We start from the raw sequence: 26110 nt of genomic DNA, 5'->3' as shown, positions 1-26110 counted from the left end.
TTCATCTCATCAGGCAAAGCAACTGCAGCAATGTTTACAATCCTGTCTAGGAGGAGGATGACTTTGCAACATAAAAGTTGGGAGTGAAACCTTTCTAGGTTTGCAAGTTAGTTCAGATAAGGAGGGTGTGGAGGGCACCGATTCAGGAGGAGTCACGAGTTGGCATAGGCTAGTCCACACTCTCACATTGCATTTTAAAATGGTGTGAGTGCCACGGATTCCTAATCATTCAGACAGTAGCCTGGGACAGGGACAGGTTGAGACAGGTAGGTACAGTAGCCTGGGACAGGGACAGGTTGAAGATGTCAGTAAACATCTCAGCAAGCCAATGATGAGTGCAGTTTCTTATCAAGCATCCTGGGATGTCTTCAGGCCAGCGGCGCAGCCTTCTTAAAGATAGACCTGAGTGTGCACGCACGCACGCACGCACGGGCAGCATGAGTGCAGGGACACTCAGGGTTTCTAGAGGGGAGCCTTACAGGCAGTGGTGTAAAGTAACTAAGTACATTTACTCAAGTACTGTACTTAAGCACAATTTTTGGGAATTTTTGCTTCACTGGAGTATTTCCAGTTTTCAGTACTTTTACTTCTACTCCACTACATCTCAGAGGCAAATATTGTACTTTTACTCCACTACAATTATATGAAAACTTACTAGTTACTTTGCAGATTTTTATCACACTTCAGCCCTATATACATTTCGGCCATTTAAAAATAGCCGATCTACAGGCGTCGCAACGCATTGTGAGCTTGTAGATCTGCTATTTTCAAGAGATTTTTTAATAAATTGTATACATTTGAAAACTTGTGAAATGGGACATTCTGCATAATGAGTACTGCATAATAAGTTTTAATTCCGGACTTTTACTTGTAACAGAGCATTTCTACATTGCAGTATTGATACTTTTATTCAGTAAAACATTTGAGTACTTTTTCCACCACTGCTTACTAGGTCTGTAAGGGCTCTCTGCGAGTGTACAAATGGAACCAAATGGACCCCTTGGGGGTCCTTGAAATTAAAAAAAGTGGTTCGATAACCAATGACTGGTCTGCATTTAGCATTGAAGCAATGATGGATTTGTATCTCTTCAAATTACCCAGGAATATTCCTATGGAGTATCCCTTGGCAATGGGCTTCTCTTCTCGGGTGTGCAGAGGGAAGCACACCCCGTTGCGTCCGTAGTAGTTCCCAAATGCGTCCACATCCAGGAGGGGCACGACAGCAATGATGAAGCCCACCACCCAGATGGAGATCAGGATAACCTGATAGGAGAACAGTAAACTCTGTTTAGCTCTGATGGAAGGGGAAAGAGAGCAATACAATGGTTAGTAGTAGCAATAGTACCTCAACTCTTAACACACAACTTAAGGGACAAGTCCGGACTAAAATAACATATAGCCTTATTTTCCTACTTATTGATCCCAAATGACTGGCCATGGGGTCTATTTGCAGAATTGCCCCTGTCGTCCAGTTTCCCCAGCAGCCCATAAGCATATGTGTTTTATCTTTTCACAAATCTGTTATTAGTTGTCATTACACACGCATCCATGCCTTGGCTGTCCCACACGAGCCGCCGTAGTCTGCTAAACAGACCAACGGCGTATATACGGCTGTCATGTGTTTTGCCCAGAGTCTCGGAAAAGACACACTGTGCTTGGCCAGTACAGTCACTTTGATTGGCAGTTCACCCCAAAACATGATTCACGAGACTGTGGCGGCTCGTGTGGGATAACAGATGAATGAAAAAATATATATATAACTTTTGACCGTCGTATACAAGTAGCGATATGCTTAATGAGCTCCACTCTATGCTATGGGGGCTGGTGGGGAAACTGGACGACAGGGGCAATCCTGCAAATAGACCCCATGGCCAGTCATTTGGGATCAATATAAGTATGGGAAAAAAGGCTATATGTTATTTTAGTCTGGACTTGTTCTTTAAGAGTAGTATCAATTATATGTTTGGATAAAGAAATAAATAAAAGTGTTTTGCGAAAAGGTTAAAGCTCCATATTCTTGTAGAATATCTATTGCGTTAGAGCAGGGATTCTCAAACTATAGTGCGTGCACCCTCTGAGGGGGGCAAGCTGCCTCTAGGGGGTGCGTGACATTAATAATAGTGTAAGGGTGGTTCTGGTGTTATAAGTACAAAATATTAGCACCACAACTTTGACCTCTCACCAAACAAATACCTCAGTAGGTGAGTTCACATTTTCTTTTCAAACCATGCGAGAAGGTCATATGGTTGCCTTTTACTGCGCCAGATTGGAGAAATCTCACTTCATAATCACCTACAGAGCACGGATCCCCAATAGGCGGCCCGCGGGCCAGTTGTGGCTGGGAAGAGGCAATTGTGTGGCCCACACACCCCTGTCATAACTTATAAATTGCGCAAAAACTAAAATACATAAAAAATACAAAAAACACATAGTAGCAAATCAAGTGCACACTGCGCTTTTTAGACCACGACATACCACACAGCATATATATCTCCACCTAACCTGCGACGTAATTGTTTCCCATTGGCTCTCTTCCTAAATTAGGTCCTGGAAAAGTTTGTCTGTGAAGGTCTGTCTTGCCACTTGCCAGAATGAGGGTGGATAAAGGAATAGCGTCTGTAAAAGTACAGTCCCATCCCAATCTTCCATCCTTTGCACACATTTATTACGGCAGCGCAGCTGAGCAAACAGGAGTTTATTCTAGTACAAACTGGATTACATAGGATTACAACCATGGATTGAATACGATTACAAACCGGATTGCAAACTGGACTACAAACTGGATTACGAACTGGATTACAGATTATCAAGAAATTCCACGTTCTCATTTCCTGTTTATTGGTGAGGTGCATTCATATTGGGCGTGACACGATCATTATTTTGAGCGAAGCGAGTCCAGTCATGATGTTCCAATTCGCCAGTTTTGCCGGAGAAGTCTGCGGTTTAAGACGACAAACCAAAAATACACAGGCAAGACTCTCCAGCATTTCTTTTTACCCTCTCCTCCACATTTAGCATTTTGTGTGTCTTAGTTGACCCCTACATTTGGTCCTGTGGGAGCACTTGTCGCCTCCGGTACACATTAAGTCACCAGCTGCTTTCTTTTCCCCTGACAGAGAGGAGTTTCACCGGGAGGATGTACTGTAACAAATGCAGAGGAACTATCTGACCTAGTTCTTCTCCCTGTTGTTGAACAGGTGACCTGACCAACCTAATGTGCTGTATAAGTGCAGATACAGAGGTCGCTCTGCCCTGCCGGCCACTCACCCCCGAACATTGCCAATGTTGTGTTGGTTGTGCCGGCCAAAGCCACATGTTCTAACCCTTTAGTCACGAGGTAATGACTACGGTTTAGATTTAATAACACAGTGGTTCAAAAAGCAACAAAATCATTTTAACTCATTCAGTGCCAGAAAAAAAACATCGTCTATAGCCCACAGTGCCAGCGATTTTCGAGTGTTTTCACTCACCTTTGAAAAATCAAAGAATATTATTCTTCACAACGATCGACCCGCCGCCCCGGCCGCAAAACCTTTGCGGCCGCGATCGTCCATTCCATAGACTAGTCCATACCCGGTCGACACATCCGTGGGGGGATATCCGCACATGATCTGGCAACCCCGGGAGGCAGTTCGTCCCATAGCTGGGCAGCCCCGTAACCATGGCGACATTCTTTTACACAAAAACGCTAATAAACACCTGAGATTTGGTGAAATCGAAAAACGGGCTTCGCAATTCCATGCAAATGGTAATGGTCAATGGCTGTGTGCAATTTCAGATCAATTGGTCCAGCCACTGAGGAAAACCGGGCATTTTTGTGCGCATAGCACAGACAGACAGACAGACAGAGGTTTGTAGAATTATAGGAGGATATGGGCAGTTAAATGAGGGGTGGTTTTCCCAAAAAACAACAGAAAGTCTGCGGCCGGATACAGATTAATTTGGGGGTCATGACATGAAAATGTTTGAGAGCCACTGCAGTAGGTGGCTGGCATCCATTGGAGTCATGCTTTCACACCGCTTTCTATATAGCGTTCCAGGGGATAAATGGCAGTGGGTCTACTGCATCCAAAAAAAGGACTGAAAAAAGACAGAAGCTTCTCAGTTAACATTGGTAGCTTCTCCTCTCCCCCCGTCCGTCTCTCCTGCGGGGTGCCTCAATGCCTTCATATGCTTCCCCTTGGCCAAATTATCAGAAAATATAATATTTCATTCCACTGTTACGCAGACGACACACAATTGTTCCTCCCTCTGAAACCCAACGACCAGTCCAAACTAGCCAACCTACATCAGATGTTGGATGGCACAACATTTTCTGCAATTGAATGACTGCATGTTCGGAGTTGTACTATTTGGTCCACCTGACTCCACTACACAGATCCAGAATGATCTTGGCAACCTCTCCGCCCTTGTTAAACCCCATGGCAAAAATCTGAGGGCGCTTTTTGACTCAGCCTTTAAATTTGACAAGCAGGTAAATGCCATCGTCAAAACCAGTTTCTTCCACCTCCGCTCCATCGCCAAAATCTCTCTCTCTGCACACGGACTCGATTATATCTATGACCATGACCCCATATTATGAGGGATTTTTTTGTGGAGTATCAGTTTGTGTGCCTCCTCTGCATGCAAGGGCTTGTGTGTGTGAGTGTGTGTGTGTGTGTGTGTGTGTGTGTGTGTGTGTGTTTTCTTGTGCTGCTTCTTGATCTCGGTCGGCGGACGGTGTTGGGGGCGGTGCTGTCAGCTGTGTGTGTGTGTGTGTGTGTGTGTGTGTGTGTGTGTGTGTGTGTGTGTGTGTGTATGAGTGTAGTGGCCATCCTCTTCACGTTGTGTGACGACCTTACTTTCCCCCCCCCTTTTTTTACAGTTTCTTGATAATATATCAATATTTCTTCCTTTTTTGATTGCCAATACGCGACCCCAACGGCACCTTCCGGCGACCCCACTTTGAGTCGCGACCCATAGTTTGAGAACTGTCTCCAACTGGTCCAAAATGCGGCAGCCAGACTCTTGACTGGCAAAATGGAGGAGAGACCATATCACCCCTGTCCTGGCCTCTCTCCACTGGCTACTGGTCCGGTTTAGAATAGACTCCAAAATGCTCCTTTGTCTACTAAGCCCTAAATGGGCTGGCCCCTTCCTACATTGCTGACCTCTTATCCTTTCCCCCCACCATTAGGACCCTCAGGTCAGCAGACAGGGGGACATTAGCCGTCCCGCCAAAGGAAAAGAAGCTCAGGGGTGACCGCGCAGGTGTTTTAAGCCTGTTTTAAATCCAGGCTTAAAACACTTTTATATTCAGCCTTTGAATCCCCTGATGAACATGCACTTTATAATGATAAGAAGGGTATGCCTTAAGGTTGTGCGGTTTAACGGTTTAACGGTTTAATACGGTTTTATAAAATCTTGAAGGTTCGTCAGCCAAACCGCATGTCACGTGACGTCACTGGCATGTGCGTTGCGCTTATGTGAAAGTGTTTACGTGTATGACCAGCGCTGTTTTGTCCCCTTCATTGACTTAACTCTCCAAAAAAAAGAAGGCTCTGGACGGTGCGTGCATGTTAAAAGGTGTCACGTGATTATTGATTACGGAAGCGCAGCAGCAGAAATCAGCTGGGAAGCGGCCACGCTCTGCAGCGATACTAGTATCCTAAGCCTCGAGAAAATGGCAGCGAGCCAAATAACAGCTGGAGACCTGGTCTCAAAAAGTAAAACAACAGCCCCAATATGGGATCACTTTGGATTCATAGCCAACGAAAATGGAGACCCAGAAAATCTACACAAGCCGATATGCAAGCTGTGCTTCAAAAAAGTTGCGGCTGCCGACGGTAATACGTCAAACCTAAAAAATCACCTTCAAAAGAACCACCCGCTAACCTACTCGAGGATGGCTCCAACTCAAGTGGGCACAAAGCGACCTGTAGCTGGATGTTACGGCCCTATATGGCCTTAGTGTGTGTGTTTAACCCTCTGTCAGTGCTGCAGGATGGATGAAGGTGGGAGTGGCCATGGAGATTGGAGGAGTGGCGTGGGGATTGGGGACACACCTGGCTCCCATTCCCCAAATCAAGCAGCCACTATAAAAGCCTGGAAAGATCAGCCCTCAGTCCCTCTTTTACCATTGCAACACCACCTGCTGAGACCTGTTTTCCCAACTGACTGTTAGCTTAATTCCAAGCCTCATCAGTTAGGCCGTACTTTAGTAAAGTTAGTTCTACTTCTTTATATTCAGACTGAGTCAACTCAAACTAAACCCATCCTTAGATAGGAGTCCTTCCTTAATAGTATTTACACTTTTCCTGAGTACCTCCGAACAGGGAAGCTGGTAGGGGTGTGCTGCCATTTTCTTTGTTCCCCCTTTTTTCCCCTGTTTATTAGGTAGGGAGTTTATATTGTACTTTTTATTTTGGTGTAGCTTAGATTGTTTTTCTTTTAAGGTAGGGTTTGTTCTGGCATTGGCCACCCCGACGTTGTTGCTTCCCCTGTTTGTTTTCCCTTGTGAATTTGAGTTTAATAAACTGTACACTTTTTTGGTTGAACCTGACTGGTCTGAAATATGTTACTCCTTGTCCTCTAGACCATATAAGGTCGTAACATATTTGGGGGCTCGTCCGGGATCAGCATAGGTGTTTAATTGTGTGTGCAATGGTAAAATGGCACTTTTTGATCTAAAGCATTTTTTAAGCGATCCCACTGTAGATAGGCTTAATAAATGCAGGACGGTAGACTTGCATGAAATTGCTGATTATTTTGGGATCCAGAAAACTGGTCCTCTTCTTAAAGCCGACCTAAAAGCCCTCGTGTTGGCAGGGCTTGTGGAGAACAAGGTCATGGAGCTGCCGTCTGAACAGGCTCAACCTGAGCCCCCTCAGGTGGAGGGGGGTGGTGTGGGTGGGCCTGAGCCTCCTCAGGTGGAGGGGGGTGGTGTGGGTGGTGGCGCTGCTAAAAGTGGGGTAGAGTCACCCCTGTCCTCGGTGAGTTCCTCTTCGAGTGAATCGAAACTAGACAGTGCACGTTTGAAGGTGCGCTTAACCCGCCTTAAGCTGCAGAATGAAGACAAGGCAGATGCTCGCAAGATAGACATGGAGTACAAGCTGGAATTGCACCGCATTGAGGCAGATATGACTGTTAAAATGCGGCAGATAGAACTAGATGCGAAACTGAGGGCAGGCACAGGGGTGTCTAAGGTGGAACACACACAACCCTTAGGGTCCCCTACTGTCCCTCCTGGCACCGAGGTGCTCGGCATGGGGAAACCAGAACCCCCAGGGTCCCCTGTTGCTGTCCCTCGTACCAAGGTGTCCACTACCACGGAACCCTCAGTGTCCTCTACCACGCCTACATTCAATGTGAGTAAACATATTGCCCTTGTGCCTCCTTTCCGGGAGACTGAGGTAGAATGTTATTTCAATGCCTTTGAGAAAGTTGCCGCGGCTTTACATTGGCCGCAGGATGTGTGGTCGTTACTGCTTCAATGCAAACTAACTGGGAAGGCTCAGGAGGCTTGTTCAGCCCTGTCAATTGAGGACAGTCTGCAATATGAGATTGTTAAAAGTGCGATACTCAGAACCTATGAGTTGGTACCGGAAGCTTATAGACAGCGATTCCGTGACCAGAGAAAGAAAGCTACACAGACATTTGTAGAGTTTGGCAGGGAGAAAGGTACCCTTTTTGATAGGTGGTGCCTTGCAACCAAAACTTCAGATTTTAGTTCATTGCGGGAGCTAATGCTTCTAGAGGAGTTTAAAACCTGTGTACCAGAGCGCACCATGGTGTACATAAACGAACAAAAGGTCACTACTCTGCAGGAGGCAGCTGTACTCGCAGATGAGTTTGCACTAACCCATAAGACTGTTTTTGGGGGGAAACGGGATAATGTTCCCATGCGTGAGCCTTATCACAAAAATGATGACCCTCCGGCCACACGCCCCAAGGGGTCCCCTCCGAATCCGAGAACGTGTTTTTTCTGTCTTAAGACTGGTCACAGTATTGCAGAATGCTATGCACTTACAACAGTCTAACTCCACTCCACTGAGGCAGCAGACTAGGCAGCCAAAAGGTATGGGGTTGGTTAAAACTGTGTCCCCCTCTGGCCTCCGGGCAGCTCCAGATAAGCCAATGGTCCCCGATGAGTGTTTTAAGCCGTTCATCTTTGAAGGCTTGGTGTCCTTAACAGGAAAAGCAGAGGACCAACGACCTGTTAAGATCTTGAGAGACACAGGTGGTTCACAGTCCTTTGTCTTGAGTGATGTTCTACCCCTGAGTGGGGAGTCCTCCTGTGGGACAAGTACTATAGTACAAGGTATTGAGATGGGTTGTGTGCCAGCCCCACTTCATCATGTACATGTGCAATCAGACCTGGTTACTGGGTTTTTCCGTGTTGCTGTCCGATCCTCTTTCCCTATCCAAGGGGTTGACTTCCTTATGGGAAATGATATTGCAGGGGGTAAGGTGAGACCTGTCCCTGAAGTTGTGTGCAACCCAGAACCTGACTCATTGGATGCATTGTCACAAACCTTTCCGGAAGTGTTCTCTGCTAGTGTACTTACTAGGGCACAGGCCCGCAAACAGGCAGAGGAAGGGGTGAATCTAGCTGACTCTATGTTTGCCTCTGTTCTGAGGGAAGATGACTCCCCACCTCACAAGGTGGACACCGATAACACTAACCTGTCAATTGACTCTCCTATCCCCAACTTGCCAGTCTCACGTAAGGCTCTTATCAATGCTCAGGTGGCCGATACTACCCTCTCAAAATGTTTTGCAGAGGCTGTTAAGGTCACAGAGGTAAGGGGCAAGCACCAGTCCTTTTACTTCGATGAGGGGGTTTTAATGCGAAAATGGATCTCCCGAAACATGCAGGGGTTAGATGAGACTGATAATGACTGGGGTCTTGTGTATCAGGTTGTTGTTCCCTCTGCTTACAGACAGCATGTGTTGGAGTTGGCCCATGACCATACATGGTCTGGACATTTGGGAATCACAAAAACATATGATCGAATACTTAGGCACTTCTTTTGGCCAGGTTTGAAAGCCAATGTAGCCCGTTACTGCAAGACCTGTAACACCTGCCAAGTCACTGGGAAGCCTAACCAAGTGGTACCACCTGCCCCCCTCTGCCCGATACCTGCCGTGGGTGAGCCATTTGAACATGTGATTGTTGATTGTGTGGGCCCCTTGCCGAAAACTAAATCTGGAAACCAATTCCTGCTAACGATAATGTGTGTGGCCACTCGGTTTCCGGAGGCTATTCCTCTACGGAAAATTACTGCCCCAACCATTACTAAAGCATTGACTAAGTTTTCTTTTGGCCTACCTAAAATTTGCCAAACTGATCAGGGAACTAATTTCCTGTCCAAGGTGTTTAGACAGACGTTACAGTCCCTAGGGATCTCGCATGCGGTGTCAGGTGCATATCACCCTGAGTCGCAAGGTGCACTTGAGCGCTGGCACCAAACATTGAAGTCAATGCTACGCAAATACTGTTTTGAAACAGAGAAAAGTTGGGATGAGGGTTTACCATTCGTACTGTTCGCTATTCGGGAGGCTAAACAAGAGTCTCTTGGGTTCAGCCCTGCTGAACTTGTATTTGGGCATAGTGTTCGGGGCCCATTGAAGGTGTTAAAGGAACAGTTCATGTCCATTGGTCCCTCACCCAAAACGAATGTGTTAGACTTTGTCACTCAGTGTCGGGAACGACTCCACCATGCCTGCGCCTTGGCAAAGGCAAGCCTCTCTACCAGCCAGGGAAAGATGAAACAGCACTATGACAGGAAGGCAGTTGAACGCAGTTTCCAACCAGGAGATCAGGTGTTAGTCCTGCTGCCCGTGCTAGGTTCTTCCCTTAGTGCACGGTTCTCAGGCCCATATACGGTGAAAAGTAAAGTGAGTGATACGGACTATGTAATTCACACTCCTGAACGCAAACGCCAGACACGTCTCTGCCATGTTAACATGCTGAAACTGTTTCATTCTAGAGAGGATGCCAAGGACAGGCCAGAGAAAAGTACTGAAGCTGCTGTCACCCCAGATGCCTCAGTTTCTCTGGTAGTGAGCCCAATGGCACAGGTGGATGAGGATGGTTTAAAACTGGGAAGTAAAGCTCAACAATGTGGTAGGCTATCAAACTCTGAAATATTGTCAAAGTTAGACACATATTTGTCCTACCTCGCTAATGATGAAAAACAGGATGTGACAGAGTTAATTCTTGCCTACCCTGATCTCTTTGGGGATGTGCCCTCATGCACTACAGTGGTAGAACATGATGTTAATGTTGGTAACGCTGCCCCAATTAAACAGCATCCCTACCGTTGCCCGCTGGTTAAAAGAGAGATGATGAAGAAGGAAGTTGAATACTTGCTTGAGAATGGCCTAGCAAAGCCTAGCCATAGTCCTTGGAGTTCCCCCTGTTTACTAACACCAAAAGCAGATGGTTCTTCACGTTTTTGCACAGATTACCGCAGGGTGAATGCTGTCACTGTGCCCGACTCCTTTCCCTTACCCCGCATGGAAGACTGTGTGGACAATGTAGGGTCAGCTGTTTATATTACCAAACTGGATCTGCTGAAAGGATATTGGCAGGTGCCTCTTACTCCCCAGGCATCTGACATATCAGCCTTTGTGACTCCAGACCATTTCCTACAGTACACAGTTATGCCATTCGGTATGCGAAATGCACCAGCCACTTTTCAGCGTCTAATGAATAGGGTACTAGGTGATGTCCCAAATTGTAATGTCTACTTAGACGATGTGGTGGTGTATTCTTCTGTTTGGGAGGAGCATATGAAGTCCTTGAGTATGGTGTTTGAACGTCTAGCAAAGGCGTCTCTAACACTCACCTTGGCAAAATGTGAGTTTGCCAAGGCAACTGTCACCTACCTGGGCAAGCAGGTAGGCCAGGGGCAGGTGCGCCCTGTTGATGCCAAGGTATCAGCCATCCTCGCCTATCCAAGACCCACTACCCGACGTGAATTAAAGCGTTATTTAGGAATGGCCGGATACTACAGATGTTTCTGCAAGAACCTGTTTCTGCTCCAATTCTAGCTGCTCCGGACTTCTCTCGACCGTTCACACTGGAGGTGGATGCCAGTGCCTCTGGGGCAGGAGCAGTCCTGCTACAGGGGAGCACAGATGACATCAACCACCCAGTGTGCTACTTCTCAGCAAAGTTCAAGAAGCATCAGTTGGGGTATTCTACGATAGAGAATGAGACTCTGGCCATGTTGCTCGCAATCCAACACTTCGATGTTTATGTGGGCTCCAGCCCTTCACCAGTGACTGTCTACACCGACCACAATCCACTGGTGTTCCTGGCTCGGATGTACAACCACAACCAACGATTGATGCGCTGGGCCCTGCTGGCCCAAGACTACAACCTGGACATCCGACACAAGAAGGGGGCTGACAATGTAGTGGCCGATGCCTTGTCCCGTGAATGGGGGTGAGATCAATTCAATGACAATGTTTGAGATATTATTTTGTGTAATTGGTTATAGCTACCCCTAACTAACCATGTACACGCTTATTTTTATGGGAGGGGGTGTTACGGCCCTATATGGCCTTAGTGTGTGTGTTTAACCCTCTGTCAGTGCTGCAGGATGGATGAAGGTGGGAGTGGCCATGGAGATTGGAGGAGTGGCGTGGGGATTGGGGACACACCTGGCTCCCATTCCCCAAATCAAGCAGCCACTATAAAAGCCTGGAAAGATCAGCCCTCAGTCCCTCTTTTACCATTGCAACACCACCTGCTGAGACCTGTTTTCCCAACTGACTGTTAGCTTAATTCCAAGCCTCATCAGTTAGGCCGTACTTTAGTAAAGTTAGTTCTACTTCTTTATATTCAGACTGAGTCAACTCAAACTAAACCCATCCTTAGATAGGAGTCCTTCCTTAATAGTATTTACACTTTTCCTGAGTACCTCCGAACAGGGAAGCTGGTAGGGGTGTGCTGCCATTTTCTTTGTTCCCCCTTTTTTCCCCTGTTTATTAGGTAGGGAGTTTATATTGTACTTTTTATTTTGGTGTAGCTTAGATTGTTTTTCTTTTAAGGTAGGGTTTGTTCTGGCATTGGCCACCCCGACGTTGTTGCTTCCCCTGTTTGTTTTCCCTTGTGAATTTGAGTTTAATAAACTGTACACTTTTTTGGTTGAACCTGACTGGTCTGAAATATGTTACTCCTTGTCCTCTAGACCATATAAGGTCGTAACACTGGAGGACAGCCAGGAATCCTATCTGCCTTTGCTAAATGCACAAAATATAGCAAGGACAGTGCGGGGTGGAAGTCACGCACCGCAGCTGTAACCAACTACTTAGCGAGGGGAATGGTGTCATTCAACACTGTGGAAAAAAAAGAGTTCAAAGACATGCTGAGCAAATTGGATCCACATTATGAGCTGCCAGATAGAAGGTATTTCTCAAAGACGGCCATACCTGCCTTATACAATAAAGTTAGAGAGGACGTGCAGGTATTGGCGTCGGCATCTGACTTTTATTCACTGACAACCGACATGTGGTCAGCTCGTAACATGACACCATATATGTCGCTGACATTCCATACCATCACACCGGAATGGACACTGGAATCTAAATGCCTCCAAACTAGCTTTTTCCCCGACCAACACACCGCTGACAATCTTGCAACTGCCCTGGAAGATGCACTTGTAAACTGGGGCTTAGATGCAAAACAACTCGTGGCAATAACCACAGACAATGCCAGCAACATAAAATCTGCCATCGAGAAACTTGAATGGCAATGGTTGAACTGTTTCGGCCATAACTTAAACCTCGCAGTCACAAACTCAGTGTCACAACATAAGAGGATAGTGGACCGCGCGATTGGAGTTTGTCATTGCATCACTACTGCGTTCTCTCACAGCTGGCGTAGACAGCAGGAGCTACACAAGAAACAAAAGGAGCTGAACCTACCAGATCATCGTCTCATAACGGTAAGATATAGCGCTAAATATGTTATTTATTTGGCATATTAATGATTAAATATATTCTATTCTCATTTAACTTATTTAATGGCCAATAAATTAATTATGCCTAGCGTAGGCCGACAAACGTGTGCTTTCCTTTTATTATTTTCGTGACTTATAATGTTCTCGTGTATTTTTTTTATTTACTTTTAGGAGTGTGTGACCCGCTGGGGTTCCCGACAAGCAATGATCGACCGTATCATAGAACAGGCACCAGCAATTCGAGCAGTACTGGCAGCGGACAGAACATCCAAGGTGAAATTCACGTGGCAAGACGAGGATGTTTTGAAATCTATAAATGCTGCTCTCAAACCTGTTGCTGAGTTCACAGACATACTGTCTGCAGAAAAATATGTAACAAGCTCCTGTATCCTACCCCTGTTAAACTTGTGCCGAGATGATGTGCTGCATGTCACAGAAGATGATGTCACACTAACGAAGGACATCAAGTTGGGAATTGTTGACAGGCTAAATGACAAATATGTCTCGGACAAGGCTCAGAAACTGCTGCGCAAGTGCACCATTCTTGACCCGCGCTACAGGGATCGGTATGGGGGAGGGGCAGTTGAACTTGGTTTAGATGATACGAAAGCTGATATACAGGCGGAGATGGTCGCATTGGCAGGGAGGGAAGTCAGGGAACGTCCTCCAGTGGCTATGGCTACGGAGGAAGATGAGGAGACAGAGCGTGGCGTTGCTGCTGCACCACGAAAAAAGATCTCGCTAGGTAGTCTGCTCCAGCGAAGACCTGTTGCAGCCGACCAGCCTGCTGCGACCCCAGAGCAAAAGGCAAAAGAAGAGCTGGCTAACTACTTGAGAGAACCCGTCCTAGACGGGGATGAAGATCCCCTTATGTGGTGGAAACGCAATGCAGACCGTTTTCCACAATTGTCGATCGTTGCCAAGAAATATCTGTGTGTTTGTGCCACAAGCACGGCCTCTGAACGAGTCTTCAGCACAGCTGGTAACATAGTGTGCCCCGCACGAAATGTCCTTAAACCAGAAAAAGTTGACATGCTAGTGTTTTTGGCTAAAAACCTGGAGTAGGTTGCCGCTATCTGTCTGAATAATGGCTATGAAGAGCAATTGATTTTTGTGTACACAACGTTTATTTAGAAAGAGAGTGAGACTTTCATTTTCGTTTAATTTAGGTTTTATTATTTTAATTTGAAGAATGTTTAATGTTGTGCTGCTGCTGCTGCAGCCTGCAGCTACTTGCACTGCATAAAGTCACCTTGTTATAAAGCCTGTTGGGCTAAGAAAGTATGCGCTTCTACTTAACGTGCACAGTCTGCACATGCACATAGGCAATAGCCTACAATGTTATATTGTTTACAAACTTCAGAGTTGTTACAAAGTTTGCACTGAACTTGAAGTTGCCTTTGGTATTAAGCCTACAGTTAGGCTAAAAACATGCACTTTGTAAAATATTCGTGTTCATTTTTTGTTAAAAGAAAAAACGACTTTTTGTATTAAATACTTTATTAACAGTTTACATATTGTACACAAAAAGCCCTAGGGGCTTGTTTCTTGGTATTGTTTATTGTTGTTGTAGGTAAAACATTATACCTAATAGCCTAAGTGGCAATAAAATGTTTTGTATCCGATGTTCTGTCTAGGGAGGCATCAATACTTTTGTACTTCTACTCAAGTAAATTAGTTCAGGACTTTTACTTGTAACAGAGTATTTCTACATTGCAGTAATGATACTTTTACTTAAGTAAAAAATGTGATTTTTTTCACATTTTCAGTGCCTGGAGTCCGTCAATAAAGTGCAGTTGTTTCTCCCTATAAGAATCTGTTTATTTCTTTAAACGCACTGAAAGAAAACTAACTGCTTTAATTTTGATCCTTTAGCAATAGCAGCCTGTCTAAATGGTAATGTAATGTTGTCAAATGTTGGTTGGAAACGTAACGTTGCTTTGTTTGAATGGGTCGACATTAACGCTCATTAAATGGACAATTATGCGTTCATTTTAGAGTGTGGTAATTATAATGCAATCAGAGACCGCTAATCTGCTATTACAGTCTGTCGCCACCAGATGTCTCCTTTCCCCAATACCACTATTATTGGGGAAAGGGAGCTTTCTGGTGGCGACAGACTGTAATAGCAGTCTGTGTTTGCATTAATTTAACAGCCTGTCATATCAGACCATGTTACGCGGCCGCTGGCCACTTAAAATTAATTAAACGGTAAAACCGAATACCGTGGTTTTTTGGGGGGCATAAACCGTGGTTTAAAAATGTGGAAACCGCACAACCCTAGTATGCCTTGCTGCTCTTAATGTTTTTCTACTGTCTGAGTATTATATCTGTGTGTTGTTTTGTCACTAGCCTCGATCTCCAGGCTTTTATTTTCCTTCGCGTTTTGCTCAAAAATAAAGCCTGGACCAAGCTGTTAAAATTTCTGGCATAGGAAGTGGGAGTCAACCTTTCATTTTCCCAACCAACCAGAGTGCAGAGGGCGTCGCTGCAAATGTTGTGACGTCAGAGCTCTCAATGCTGCACATTGGGGGAGGAGGAGGGGCGGGGAGCGGGGCGGGGGCGATCGCACAGATTGGTGAACCAATAGGAGACACCGGCTGTTTTCTCTGGAGATTTTGAATCCGCCCCTCTAGACCAGATATCAGACACGCTGGGGCAGGCTATTTTGTCACTGACTGTTTTGTATTGCTGTTATTTTTCTTCTTTTTGTTCTGACCTGTGAAGTACTTTGGTACAATGTGAGTTGTTTTTAAATGTGCTATGTGAATACATTTGATTTGATTTGATTTAGTGGTACTTGGCGATTGATGAATTAACGGATGAGTAATGCTATAACATCAATCCATGGTATGATATTCATCACAATATTTAAAATAAACAAAATAAATTACGTTCCAAACGTTCACTTATCATTATTATGACGTGCTCAGACAAAACTATGCTAAGGCTCATTGAGATTAATGAGATGCACGCTGCTTGTTTGAGGCTGTGTGCCACTTTAGCTTGTTGTCTCTTGGTACTAGAGCTGGTCGACTAAACTGCCCTACAAAGTGCAGTAACTTCGGGATTTTTTTTTACTGATAAATGGGTTTAAAAGTGTTTGAAGTCTGGTCAGCCAAATGAGATTTTGTCTTATAAGTGATATTACACTAATTATATATCTGTTCTTGAGGTAATTGTTTATCCCCCAAAATCACGAAGGCTAAAGTGACCTTTGGAATACACAAATAAGTCGGTGTGTCCAAAAATGTAGTTGCTACACTACGGCTTTGTATCGCAGTAAAGCTAAGCTAGCTGCTAAGCTAAATGGCAGGGTGCTCAATATTGAGATATTTCTTGTTGTTGCGACATCACGATAACGACAATCTATACTACAATCGGCAAACTGGCTGTAACTGGTAACTGGTAAATTGTCAGTTGGGACACGTTTGTCAGTTGCATGTTAGGTTTCGCTTTTGGTTTGCATGATGCAGTTAGGTTTCGCTTTCGGTTTGCATGCTGCAGTTAGGTTTCGCTTTCGTTTTGCGCGTTGCCAAATCATGTGCGAGAAACAAGCACCGGTGTTGCAAGGAACGTCTACACGCTCTTCTGTCTCTGTCTCCGATGTGCGGGCCAGGCTACTAGACGGGAGGGCCGCGTAGCGGCCCGACCTTCTAGTAATGTTACATCCCTGCAACATGACTCACCACAGTCTGTCGTTTGTTCGGACGGAGGTTGCTGAAGGGAAAGACGATGACCAGAAACTTCTCCAGAGTCAGGTAGCTCAGGAGGAGCACTGACACCTGAAGGACAGTGGAACACACACAACATAGAATACCTACATACCGTCGCTGTCGGGCAGAAACCTCTTATCTCCAAATTCTAACTTTTGGTGTTTTTTTGTAAATGAATGCGCTACTTGATCATACTACAGCGTCACACAAAAGCATCAAAAGTAGCAGATCCACAAGCTCGAAACGCGGCGTGAAGAGAATTTGTATACTGAAAAGTAACAGTTTTGGACATATGAGGTTTCCACCCGACAGAGACGATACAATAGGCCTTACAACATAAACCTCAGTGTTCATTTAACTCTGAGAGTGTACAAAATGTAGCCAAAAGGACCCGGAAGAGTCCATTTTGGTGACATTTTGTACACCGAGTTAAATTTAATATTACACACTGGATGGAACATCCGTAAAATGGATTGAGCTATACAAATACCTCGGTATCTGGTTGGATAAAAATCGGAACTTAAAAAATCACATTGATTCTTTGGCCAATACACTTATTTACTTTGAGGTTGTTGTTTCTTTTTTTAATAGAATGAAGTCGTGTTTTTCCTTTTCTAATCTCAGCTCGACTATGGCAACGCTGTTTACACATTTGCCTGTTCTTCAACATTGGCGAAACTTGATCCTCTTCATCATGCTGCATTGGGATAAGTGGTGGACAGTAGCTAAGTACATTTACTTGAGTACTGTAGTACTTTTTTTTGCTGCATTTTTTTTCTTCCAAGCTGAGTTTTTTAATCTACAGCAGCCTGACAAATGGACGCGTTACGGCTACTCAGGCCTTCATCAGTGTTTCTTAAAACACACGATTAGATGAGATTACCTCAGTGGAGAGCATTGCGAGAAAGCCGATTGTTCTGCATTCCACGCTTTCCATCCAGGCCAGGGCGTTCCTGTTGTACTGTCCCCTGAACTTCACGTCAGACACGCCCAGAAAGAACAGATACACGCCCATCAGACAGTCTGCACCTACAACAATAAAGAACAGATACACTCCTATCAGACAGTCTGCACCTCAAACAATAAAGAACAGATACATCCCCATCAGACAGTCTGCACCTACAACAATAAAGAACAGATACACCCCTATCAGACAGTCTGCACCTACAACAATAAAGAACAGATACACCCCATCAGACAGTCTGCACCTACAACAAACTAGCGGACCCGGTGCAACCGTTAATCGAACTAATCGATTATTTAAAAAAATCAATAATGCACTATAATAATCAATAATCAACACCACCAAAACCAAAGCGATGTCCATCAAAACCACCACACAGGCATGCATCGCCATAAATGATTTATCGCTTGAAGTCGTTGACGACTTGAGAAGTCTGATTAGCCACGACAATGCTGCACAAAAAGACATCCAGCGCAGACATCTGCTTATATACACCCTGGTCAAGCCGGTTCTACTATATGGAGCCGAGTGCTGGCGAATAACCAAGTGCGACATGAGCAAGTGCGACATGTGGATCTTCCACAATGGCTGCCTGAGGAAGATCTGTCTCCTTCTCCAGGTGTTTTTGGGTCTTCCTCTGCTCCGTTTGACGTCAGACGTAGGCGGATCTATCTCATTCCACACCACAGGATGCCCAATTTATTTGAACACTCGTCTTTGTTACTTTGACATATTTTAGTATTAGTATTACTTATCTTCCACTCAGCTTCATCAACACTTCTGTAGCTTCTTATTGTATGCACTGATGACCTATCTCTGAAGGACCCCTAGAGTCACCCCATGTGAAACCCAAATGCTTTCAAAAACTAAATAAATAAATGGATAAAACATTTATCTATACACACAGGTACCTTCACTTGTCTTTAGGAGGCGATCTACTAATATTTCCTATAACTAATTAAAGACTAACACCTAAAAACAACCATGTTAAACACTTTTTCTTCTAACAACATCAACACTTCTTTGCACTGATGCTCTTGTTAAATAGGTTTGCTATACTATAGAACACCATCTGGTCATAAGAGATCTTGGTATAACAACTCTACGTTCAAGCAGAAAGACAAACAGCTGTCTAGATGTACTTAAATCATTAATCATTCTGTTAATTATTTATGCAAGTAGTACAATATTCAAAGTCTGTTCTTTCTATTGAACATAATTCCAGAATTTTACTTCCTCTTAGTGGGTGTGCCTTGTGTTTTCTACCGTATAAATGCAAGGCGACATTTGACCTGTAATTGTTGTTGTGGTTGTTAGGATCTTGGGATCCTGATAGTGGTTTCCGAAGACTGTGGTTCCTGCAGTGAGCGAGGCTTCTCCTCGCTCGCTGCACCTGGACGCTTCACTTACATCTATCGTCTTGGAAGGTACAACAGTGATAGAGGACCTTCAAAGTCTCCCACATGCCATCTGCCTACTGTTGGACTGATTTACGCACTGAATTTGCATTACCCCAAAGAACAAAGAACACTTTGGATTTTATTCCAAGAGTTCTTCTCTCACTTGGACATACATCCCCCCCCCCCCCCCCCAAATTCTAAGACACTCGGATATGTCTTTTTTAAAGCGATCGGGGGATCGATCATCCTGGAGATGAATATTCTATGATTTTGAAGGTTAGTGAAAACACTCAAAAATCGCCTGGCGTGGAAAATTATGTTTTATTTCTGGCAGTCAAAGAGTTAAGTTACCTAAACACAGATAGTTTCAGCTTTCACCACTGAAAATGAATAATCAACTTTACTAATTAATTTCAAGGCAATTGGTTTCTTTATTTCAATTAACATTTTACAGTGTGGTTGCCAAAGACTGTGATAGGTGGAGGAACATTATCGATGCCTTATGCCCCATAGGGGGCAAAGAGCATAAGTGGGGCGGCAGGGGCTCAGGGGTAGAGTGGCCGGTAGAGCGTCCGGCCCGGATGGGAACCGCGAGGTTCCCAGTTCGATCCCGGGCTCCCCCAGAGCTAGTGTCGAAGTGTCCTTGAGCAAGACTCTGAAACCCCTAATTGCTGCACAATCTATGTATAGTGCTTTGGATAAAAGCGCTATATAAATGCACCATTTACCGTAAGTAAAGTAATAATCAATAATCAATGTCATTATAGGCAAAAATCTGCCTTTTTTAAAGATTTAAAAACAGTGAAAATAGGCGATCTACAAGCGCCTTTTGCGTGACACTCTTGTAGGACACAGTAGGGCATTCATTCTGCCAGACAGCAATAATATAAGACAATCAATGATGAATGGTCTGTGCTGTGAGGTCACAGTGTCTACGGGTGAAGCCATTTGTCACCCGACTGCAGGTGGACACACTCGCGCGCACACTGCCATATTCTCCACTAAGATAACACCACTAGAAGATTCTGTTATCAGCAAATAAACTTGAAAGCGTGTGTCCGTTCTTTGAAGTTTTAAAGGACACACACACACGCACACACACACACACACGCACGCGCTCTGCCTTATATGCACTTTGTGTTTATGTCCTTTGTACATCTTGTACTTCTGTTTATGCGGACATAAATAAATATTTCAAGTGTGTGTGTGTGTGTGTGTGTGTGTGTGTGTGTGTGTGTGTGTGTGTGTGTGTGTGTGTGTGTGTGTGTGTGTGTTTCTGACTTTGGTCATAATAAGTTAATAAAGAATTCTACAAAGAAGTGTCTGGCTTGTTGTTTTTCGACAGAGTGCATTTGGTATGCAACATCCAATCAGGAAAGCGAACCCATTTAATGGTAATGGTACGATCTTATAAATTAGCTTTTGTGAGGATCCAATTATATCCAATTAAGTATACAGAGCGACTTAATGAGCAAGGTAATGACATACATAAAATGCAGAAGAGGCAGTGTGTAGTGCCTCGATCAGTAAACTAGGAAGACAGGTAAACCAAGGACCTAGCATCAGTCTAAACACTATCCAAATAACAATCTGTTATAACAATCTGAAACTATAGGTAAACAATGGCCCCGATTCATAACGAGGGTCGTAAATATGGGGTAAATAAAGTTCGTAAAGGCCGGTCGTATTTTGGTAGTCACAAACGGACGTGCAATTCCCAAAGGGGTTCGTATATCACAGAGACGTGCGTACAACCAGTGCGTATGACCAGGTGTGATGATTACTCTGGAAGGCTGCGTCCAACAGCATCCAACTTTAACGTCACCGTGCTGAACTGTGCTAAACAGCGTTGCCATGTCCGCTTATTATAAGCGAATTTGGGCTTATTTTTCTGTAAAGTTGCTTGTAAATATTGGTAGCTGGGGACCGCGTTTTTTTGGGCTTGTTTCTAAAGTGTAGTTGGTTATTTGGGCTTGCTTCACAATTGTTCAATTGTTTTAACCGGTGGTTCTCAAATATTTTTATGACATGGACCCCCAAGTTAATATGTAGGCTAATTTATCCCTATAAGCCCCATCTGAAAATGTTTTGTGCCAGCTGGAGGCAGATTTGTGTTGTTAGAATGTTTAAAAAATCTTCCAAATATTGCACATTTTATTACAAGATTTTTTTTTAATATAGCAGATCTACAAGCTCACAACGGTTTAATTAAAGTGCTTATAATGGCCTAAGTGCCAGTTGCTTCTTTTGGGCTTGTTTTCCTAGACCTGGTTGCTTATTTCTCAGAATCAGAATCAGAATCAGTTTTATTGTCACATCACAGGTTTACAAGGTAAAAAAGTGGGTGAAATTCTTTTTTGTACATCGTTCCCATCGCAACGTTAGTTTCCATAGAAAGAAGAGGGGGGGGGAGAAGAAGAGGGTGGGGGGCAAGTGGGAAGGAGATCAAAACAAGAGAGCAACAGAAGGCCAGACAAGTTATCTACATATTTACAAATGACCTGAGATAATAAAAAACTAAAAAAACTAAACTAAGGTGCCTGAGCATAGCAGCAATGTATTGTATACTGTGCATGTTATACTTATACTGTGCATGATAGACAATGGACGTTAAGGTGCTTAGAGGAAAAGGAGCACAATAAAAAAAAACAAAAAAAAGTCAGTGCGTTATACAAGGGATTAAGGTGCAAAAGGTCAGTGCGTGTCCACCTAGAGTGGACTGACCCTAGTATAATCCGCAGGTAGCTCCATGAGGGAGTGCAACAAAAAGTCATTTGTACCTGGTGTAGTCCACAGGTGTGTCCGAGGGGGGGCTAAAGTCCAAGTCATTGTCCCTGGTATAATCCACAGGTGTGTTCAGGAAGAGCCAGAAAAGTCTGCGCCGCCTGTTGTCAGGCTGCTGAACAAGGCCTATGCCTCATTCAGGCTTATGCCCCATTCAGCATTCTGACAGCAGCCGGTTGAAACTACACCAGAACCTGGTGGTGGAACTCTTGATACTGCGGTAGAGCCCCTTGCCCGGTCGCGGTCGTTGTAGGGGGTTGAACAGTCTGTGACTTGGGTGGTGCTTGTCCTTGATGATGCGCTTGGCTTTGACCACGCACCGCTTTTTGTACAGTTCCTGGAGCGCTGGGAGCTCGAGTCCCATTATCCGCTCTGCCGATCGCACTACTCGTTGTAGGCTGATCTTTTCTCGGGCAGTGCAGTTCCCGTACCAGGCCGTGACACAGCCTGTTAGGATGCCTTCAACAGAACTGTTGTAGTACAGCCTGAGGATACGATGTCCTACTCCGAGCTTCTTCAGGCGGCGGAGCCAGTACAGTCGCTGCTGAGCCTTTTTCCTCACGTGTGTGGAGTGCGTCTCCCATTTGAGGTCCTCCTCGATGTGTACTCCGAGGAACTTGAACTCGCTGACCCTTTCCACTGCAGCACCGTACTGCAGCATGTTGTTCTCTCACAACATCTGGCAACGCTGATGAAAGTTTGAAGTTCAACTCCGCCTCGTCTAAAGATAACAGATGCGGCTTCGCATCGCCTTGACAACTTACTGTTCTGTCTGGAAGCGGATCACGTAATAAATGCTCTCATGTGTAATGAGAATAAATAAGTTTACAAGGTTTAACCCCATTACCAAATAAAAGGCTAATAAAACGTGGAAAGGATATATATAAGCCTTTTCTAATGAACATTGCGGACTTATACCAAGGTAAAAAGATGATGAAATCCAGCATACAAGTGGAACGCTGCTATCCGATTATGGACCAGAGCTTATTGATTACTTATTGATTAAATTAGTGCATTTTTGATTAATATATCACTGTCCTACGTCGGAATGGGGAATATTAGATCTGTTGTGTGTGGTGTTCATGTGATCAAAATACAGTAGAGTAGCCTACAGTAGACTATTAGCCTACAAATTAATACTGCAGCACGGACAGAGGTGCGTCAGTCCCTCCGCAGTTTCATTAAGGCATCATAGCCTATTTTCATTATTACGTGACACTTTGGCTGAGATGGCCCGCTGGCAAACACACTGAGGGACGGGGACCTAATAATTCAACTCTAAATGCAACTGATAGCCTAGAAAATAAATAAAAAGCGGTGGAATCTACATCATGTCTATATGATGCATAGGCTACTAGGCTACAAGCAATATATAGTTTGACATTTATTTTTTTATTTTTTTATATATATGTGTTGACAAATGTTGGGCATATATATATTTTATTTGAGGTTTGCCACTGTTGTAATTGATTTTGGCATGAAGAATAAAGCATTCTAAAGACATACGCACATTTCAGCCCTGGTAAGACAGCCTCAGGGCTGACCTGAGAACATGCGCACCTGACGCACAAAACACAGACAAAAAAACTTTTATGAATCCGACTGCAGGTGTAGGATTTGTCCTAAATGCCGGTAGGTACAAAATATGGTCGTAAATCCCTTTATGAATCGGGGCCAATGAACCTAGCACATGTTTAACCCATTTAGACCCGAGGCCGATTCTAAAAACACCTTCTAAATCATGGGTGGGCAACTTTGATGATGGGCCACGTTGCATATTGTTGCTGTCGGGCAGAAACCTCTTATCTCCATATTTTAACTTTTTTCCGTAAATAACTTAGTCATTCTAGTATGTCACACAAAAGTAGCAAAAATAGCCGGTCTACAATGTTTTGAGCTTGTAGATCTGCTATTTTTGCTACTTTTGGAATTGGAATCCTCAAAAGTTACATTTTTATTTAATTTCAAATGCATTTAGTTATACTTAAGTTAACTTTATGAACTTAAACAAATACATTGGACATTAAACTAATAATATAGACTGAAGTAATTAAAGCGGGTCATGTTTGCATGTTTGGAATTGTAACAGCTGAAATCAATAATATATCAGTATTCCGATCCAAACCTGCGGGCCGCATTAAGTGAAGGTGAAGGCCGCACGTGGCCCCCGGGCCGCCAGTTGCCCATGCATGTTCTAAATCATGACCTAAGTTTTCTGAAAAACTTCAAATATGTATTCAAAAATTACAACAAACGTATGTTGCTATATACTGTACACAGCGATAAGAACCCCAAAAGGGGTTCCCATCCTGAAAGGTATAGATACAAATAGGGGTTCCCACCCAAAATGGGTTAAACAACATTCTCTCTAAATTACATTCTTAACATTGTGGTCAAGAAGAGGACTTCCGGGGCGGGCGCGACACAAATATTGATATTTACCACACACGTCAAGATCATACTGCTGGAACAGTGGTTCTCCAACTTTTTCCCCTGATTCCTGAGTCAAAGTACTCCCTTAGCCCAAATCCAAAACCATAGCTAGCATATCGATGCTGTTGGGTGGAAACCTTGTATATCTAAAACCTTCCATTTTTATTATTATTTAAAAAACAAAATGAAAATAGTCAGCTTGTAGATCTGCTATTGTGTCACTACTTTTGTGTGACACTCTTATATGATGAAGTAGGGCATTCATTTACGGAAACACAAAAATGTAAATGGGGATACAAGGTTTCTACGATATGATATGATTCATGAATTAGTTTATTGGTTTACTTATGTATTACTTTATTATTAGATTAATATTTCTATGCATTTGATGTATTATCTTGTGTTGTCCTTGCTTACGTGAGGCGCTCTGGATTAAGAGCGTCTGCTAAATGCCTGAATTGTAAATTGTATGAAAGCCTTATTTTAACCCATTAAGACCGGACAGGGAACGCATCTGTGTGTCATTTTAGATTTATTTGGCTATAAAAAAATAGCAGATATATAAGCTCATAGCGCGGCACCCAGTGCCGGCGGGGTCCGCGGACAAATACATATCATTTTGGGGGTCTTTGACATGACATTTTTTTGATAACCAGTGATATATACAGTAGCAACGTAAGTTTAAAAAAAGAATAAAAACTGTTATAATTTAGAAGACATTTGTAAAATCCCCAGAAGCAAAGATTTGAGTTAAAAATGTTGCTTGATTTGCTTGTATATTCAAAGATCAAGCCCTGAGCTTGTAGATCTGCTATTTTTGAATAGCCAAAAGTATAAAATAATGGTTATAGCTAAAAAATCTAAAATGACACAGTATGCGTTCACAGATTGAATGGATTAACTCCCATGCTCCCTCCACAGCCGCGGATAAAAGTGTCTGAACCCGACAGACGGTGAAGGCATAGGCGACGGGTGAGCCTAACAATTGGGAAGGCTATATTGACCAGTTTATACACAGCGCCAGGGTTAAGCAGTTGTCCTCCAAACCCCACCTCCAGTGGCTGTCATCAGACCGGAGGGAGCGCGCTATGATCACGCACAGAGCCTGCTCTTGCTGGCGCTGCTGCAGCCCATCAAGCCTAATTTATGCTCTGTCCCACAAACGTGTGACGCGCAGAGAACGGCTGAGAATAGCAGACCTCCAAGGGCACAACGGTCGCATCTGCGATGCGGTTGTGAGCTTGCATGTCAGCTATTCTCGGCGCGCACCTCACCAGCCAACACAGAGGAGGTTGAATGAACTGAAACCAGTGATCCCCAAAACAACAGGTTTGGGGATCTGTTGGGAATTGATTACATGAAACAGCAGACAATTGTTCAAGTCGCTCCGGTCCGAGTCCAAGTCGAGTCCCAAGTCATTTGGTCCCAAGTCCAAGTCGAGTCCCAAGTCGTTTGGTCCCAAGTCCAAGTCGAGTCCCAAGTCATTTGGTCCCAAGTCCAAGTCGAGTCCCAAGTCAATCCAACCCTCAGGTCCGAGTCCCAAGTCGAGTCCCAAGTCATTTGGTCCCAAGTCCAAGTCGAGTCCCAAGTCAATCCAACCCTCCGGTCCGAGTCCAAGTCGAGTCCCAAGTCATTTGGTCCCAAGTCCAAGTCGAGTCCCAAGTCTTTCTGTTGTGGGCAAGTCAATAATGCATTTAACTTGAAGGTTAAGGATGATTGTATTTTAATATATTATAAGAATAGTATAACTATCTGTGAAATATAACCCATTTATTTCACAAAATAATGTGTTGGCAAATGACCAATATTTAGTTATATAGGTATCAATATGTCACATTCAGCCCTGGACTTCACTGACTG

At 44.1% G+C, this 26110-nt stretch overlaps 1 protein-coding gene across 2 annotated transcripts in view; it reads right to left on the bottom strand.

The window, feature by feature from the left end:
* The window catches only part of LOC308089996 (relaxin receptor 2-like), a 231202-nt gene that overhangs the window by 11371 nt on the left and 193721 nt on the right, over positions 1 to 26110 (bottom strand). For both annotated transcript variants that reach the window (XM_080435012.1, XM_080435011.1), the window contains exons 17-19: positions 17553 to 17698; positions 16643 to 16738; positions 1098 to 1263 (exon numbers count right to left, since the gene is read on the bottom strand). In XM_080435012.1, the coding sequence (XP_080291138.1) occupies positions 1098 to 1263; positions 16643 to 16738; positions 17553 to 17698 (408 nt within the window). The remainder of the gene's footprint in view (positions 1 to 1097; positions 1264 to 16642; positions 16739 to 17552; positions 17699 to 26110) is intronic.

The sequence above is a fragment of the Gymnoscopelus braueri genome (genome assembly GCF_963280865.1).
Source record: "Gymnoscopelus braueri genome assembly, chromosome: 8".
In the NCBI taxonomy this organism is placed as follows: domain Eukaryota; kingdom Metazoa; phylum Chordata; class Actinopteri; order Myctophiformes; family Myctophidae; genus Gymnoscopelus; species Gymnoscopelus braueri.
This window is presented reverse-complemented; position numbering and strand designations above follow the sequence as displayed.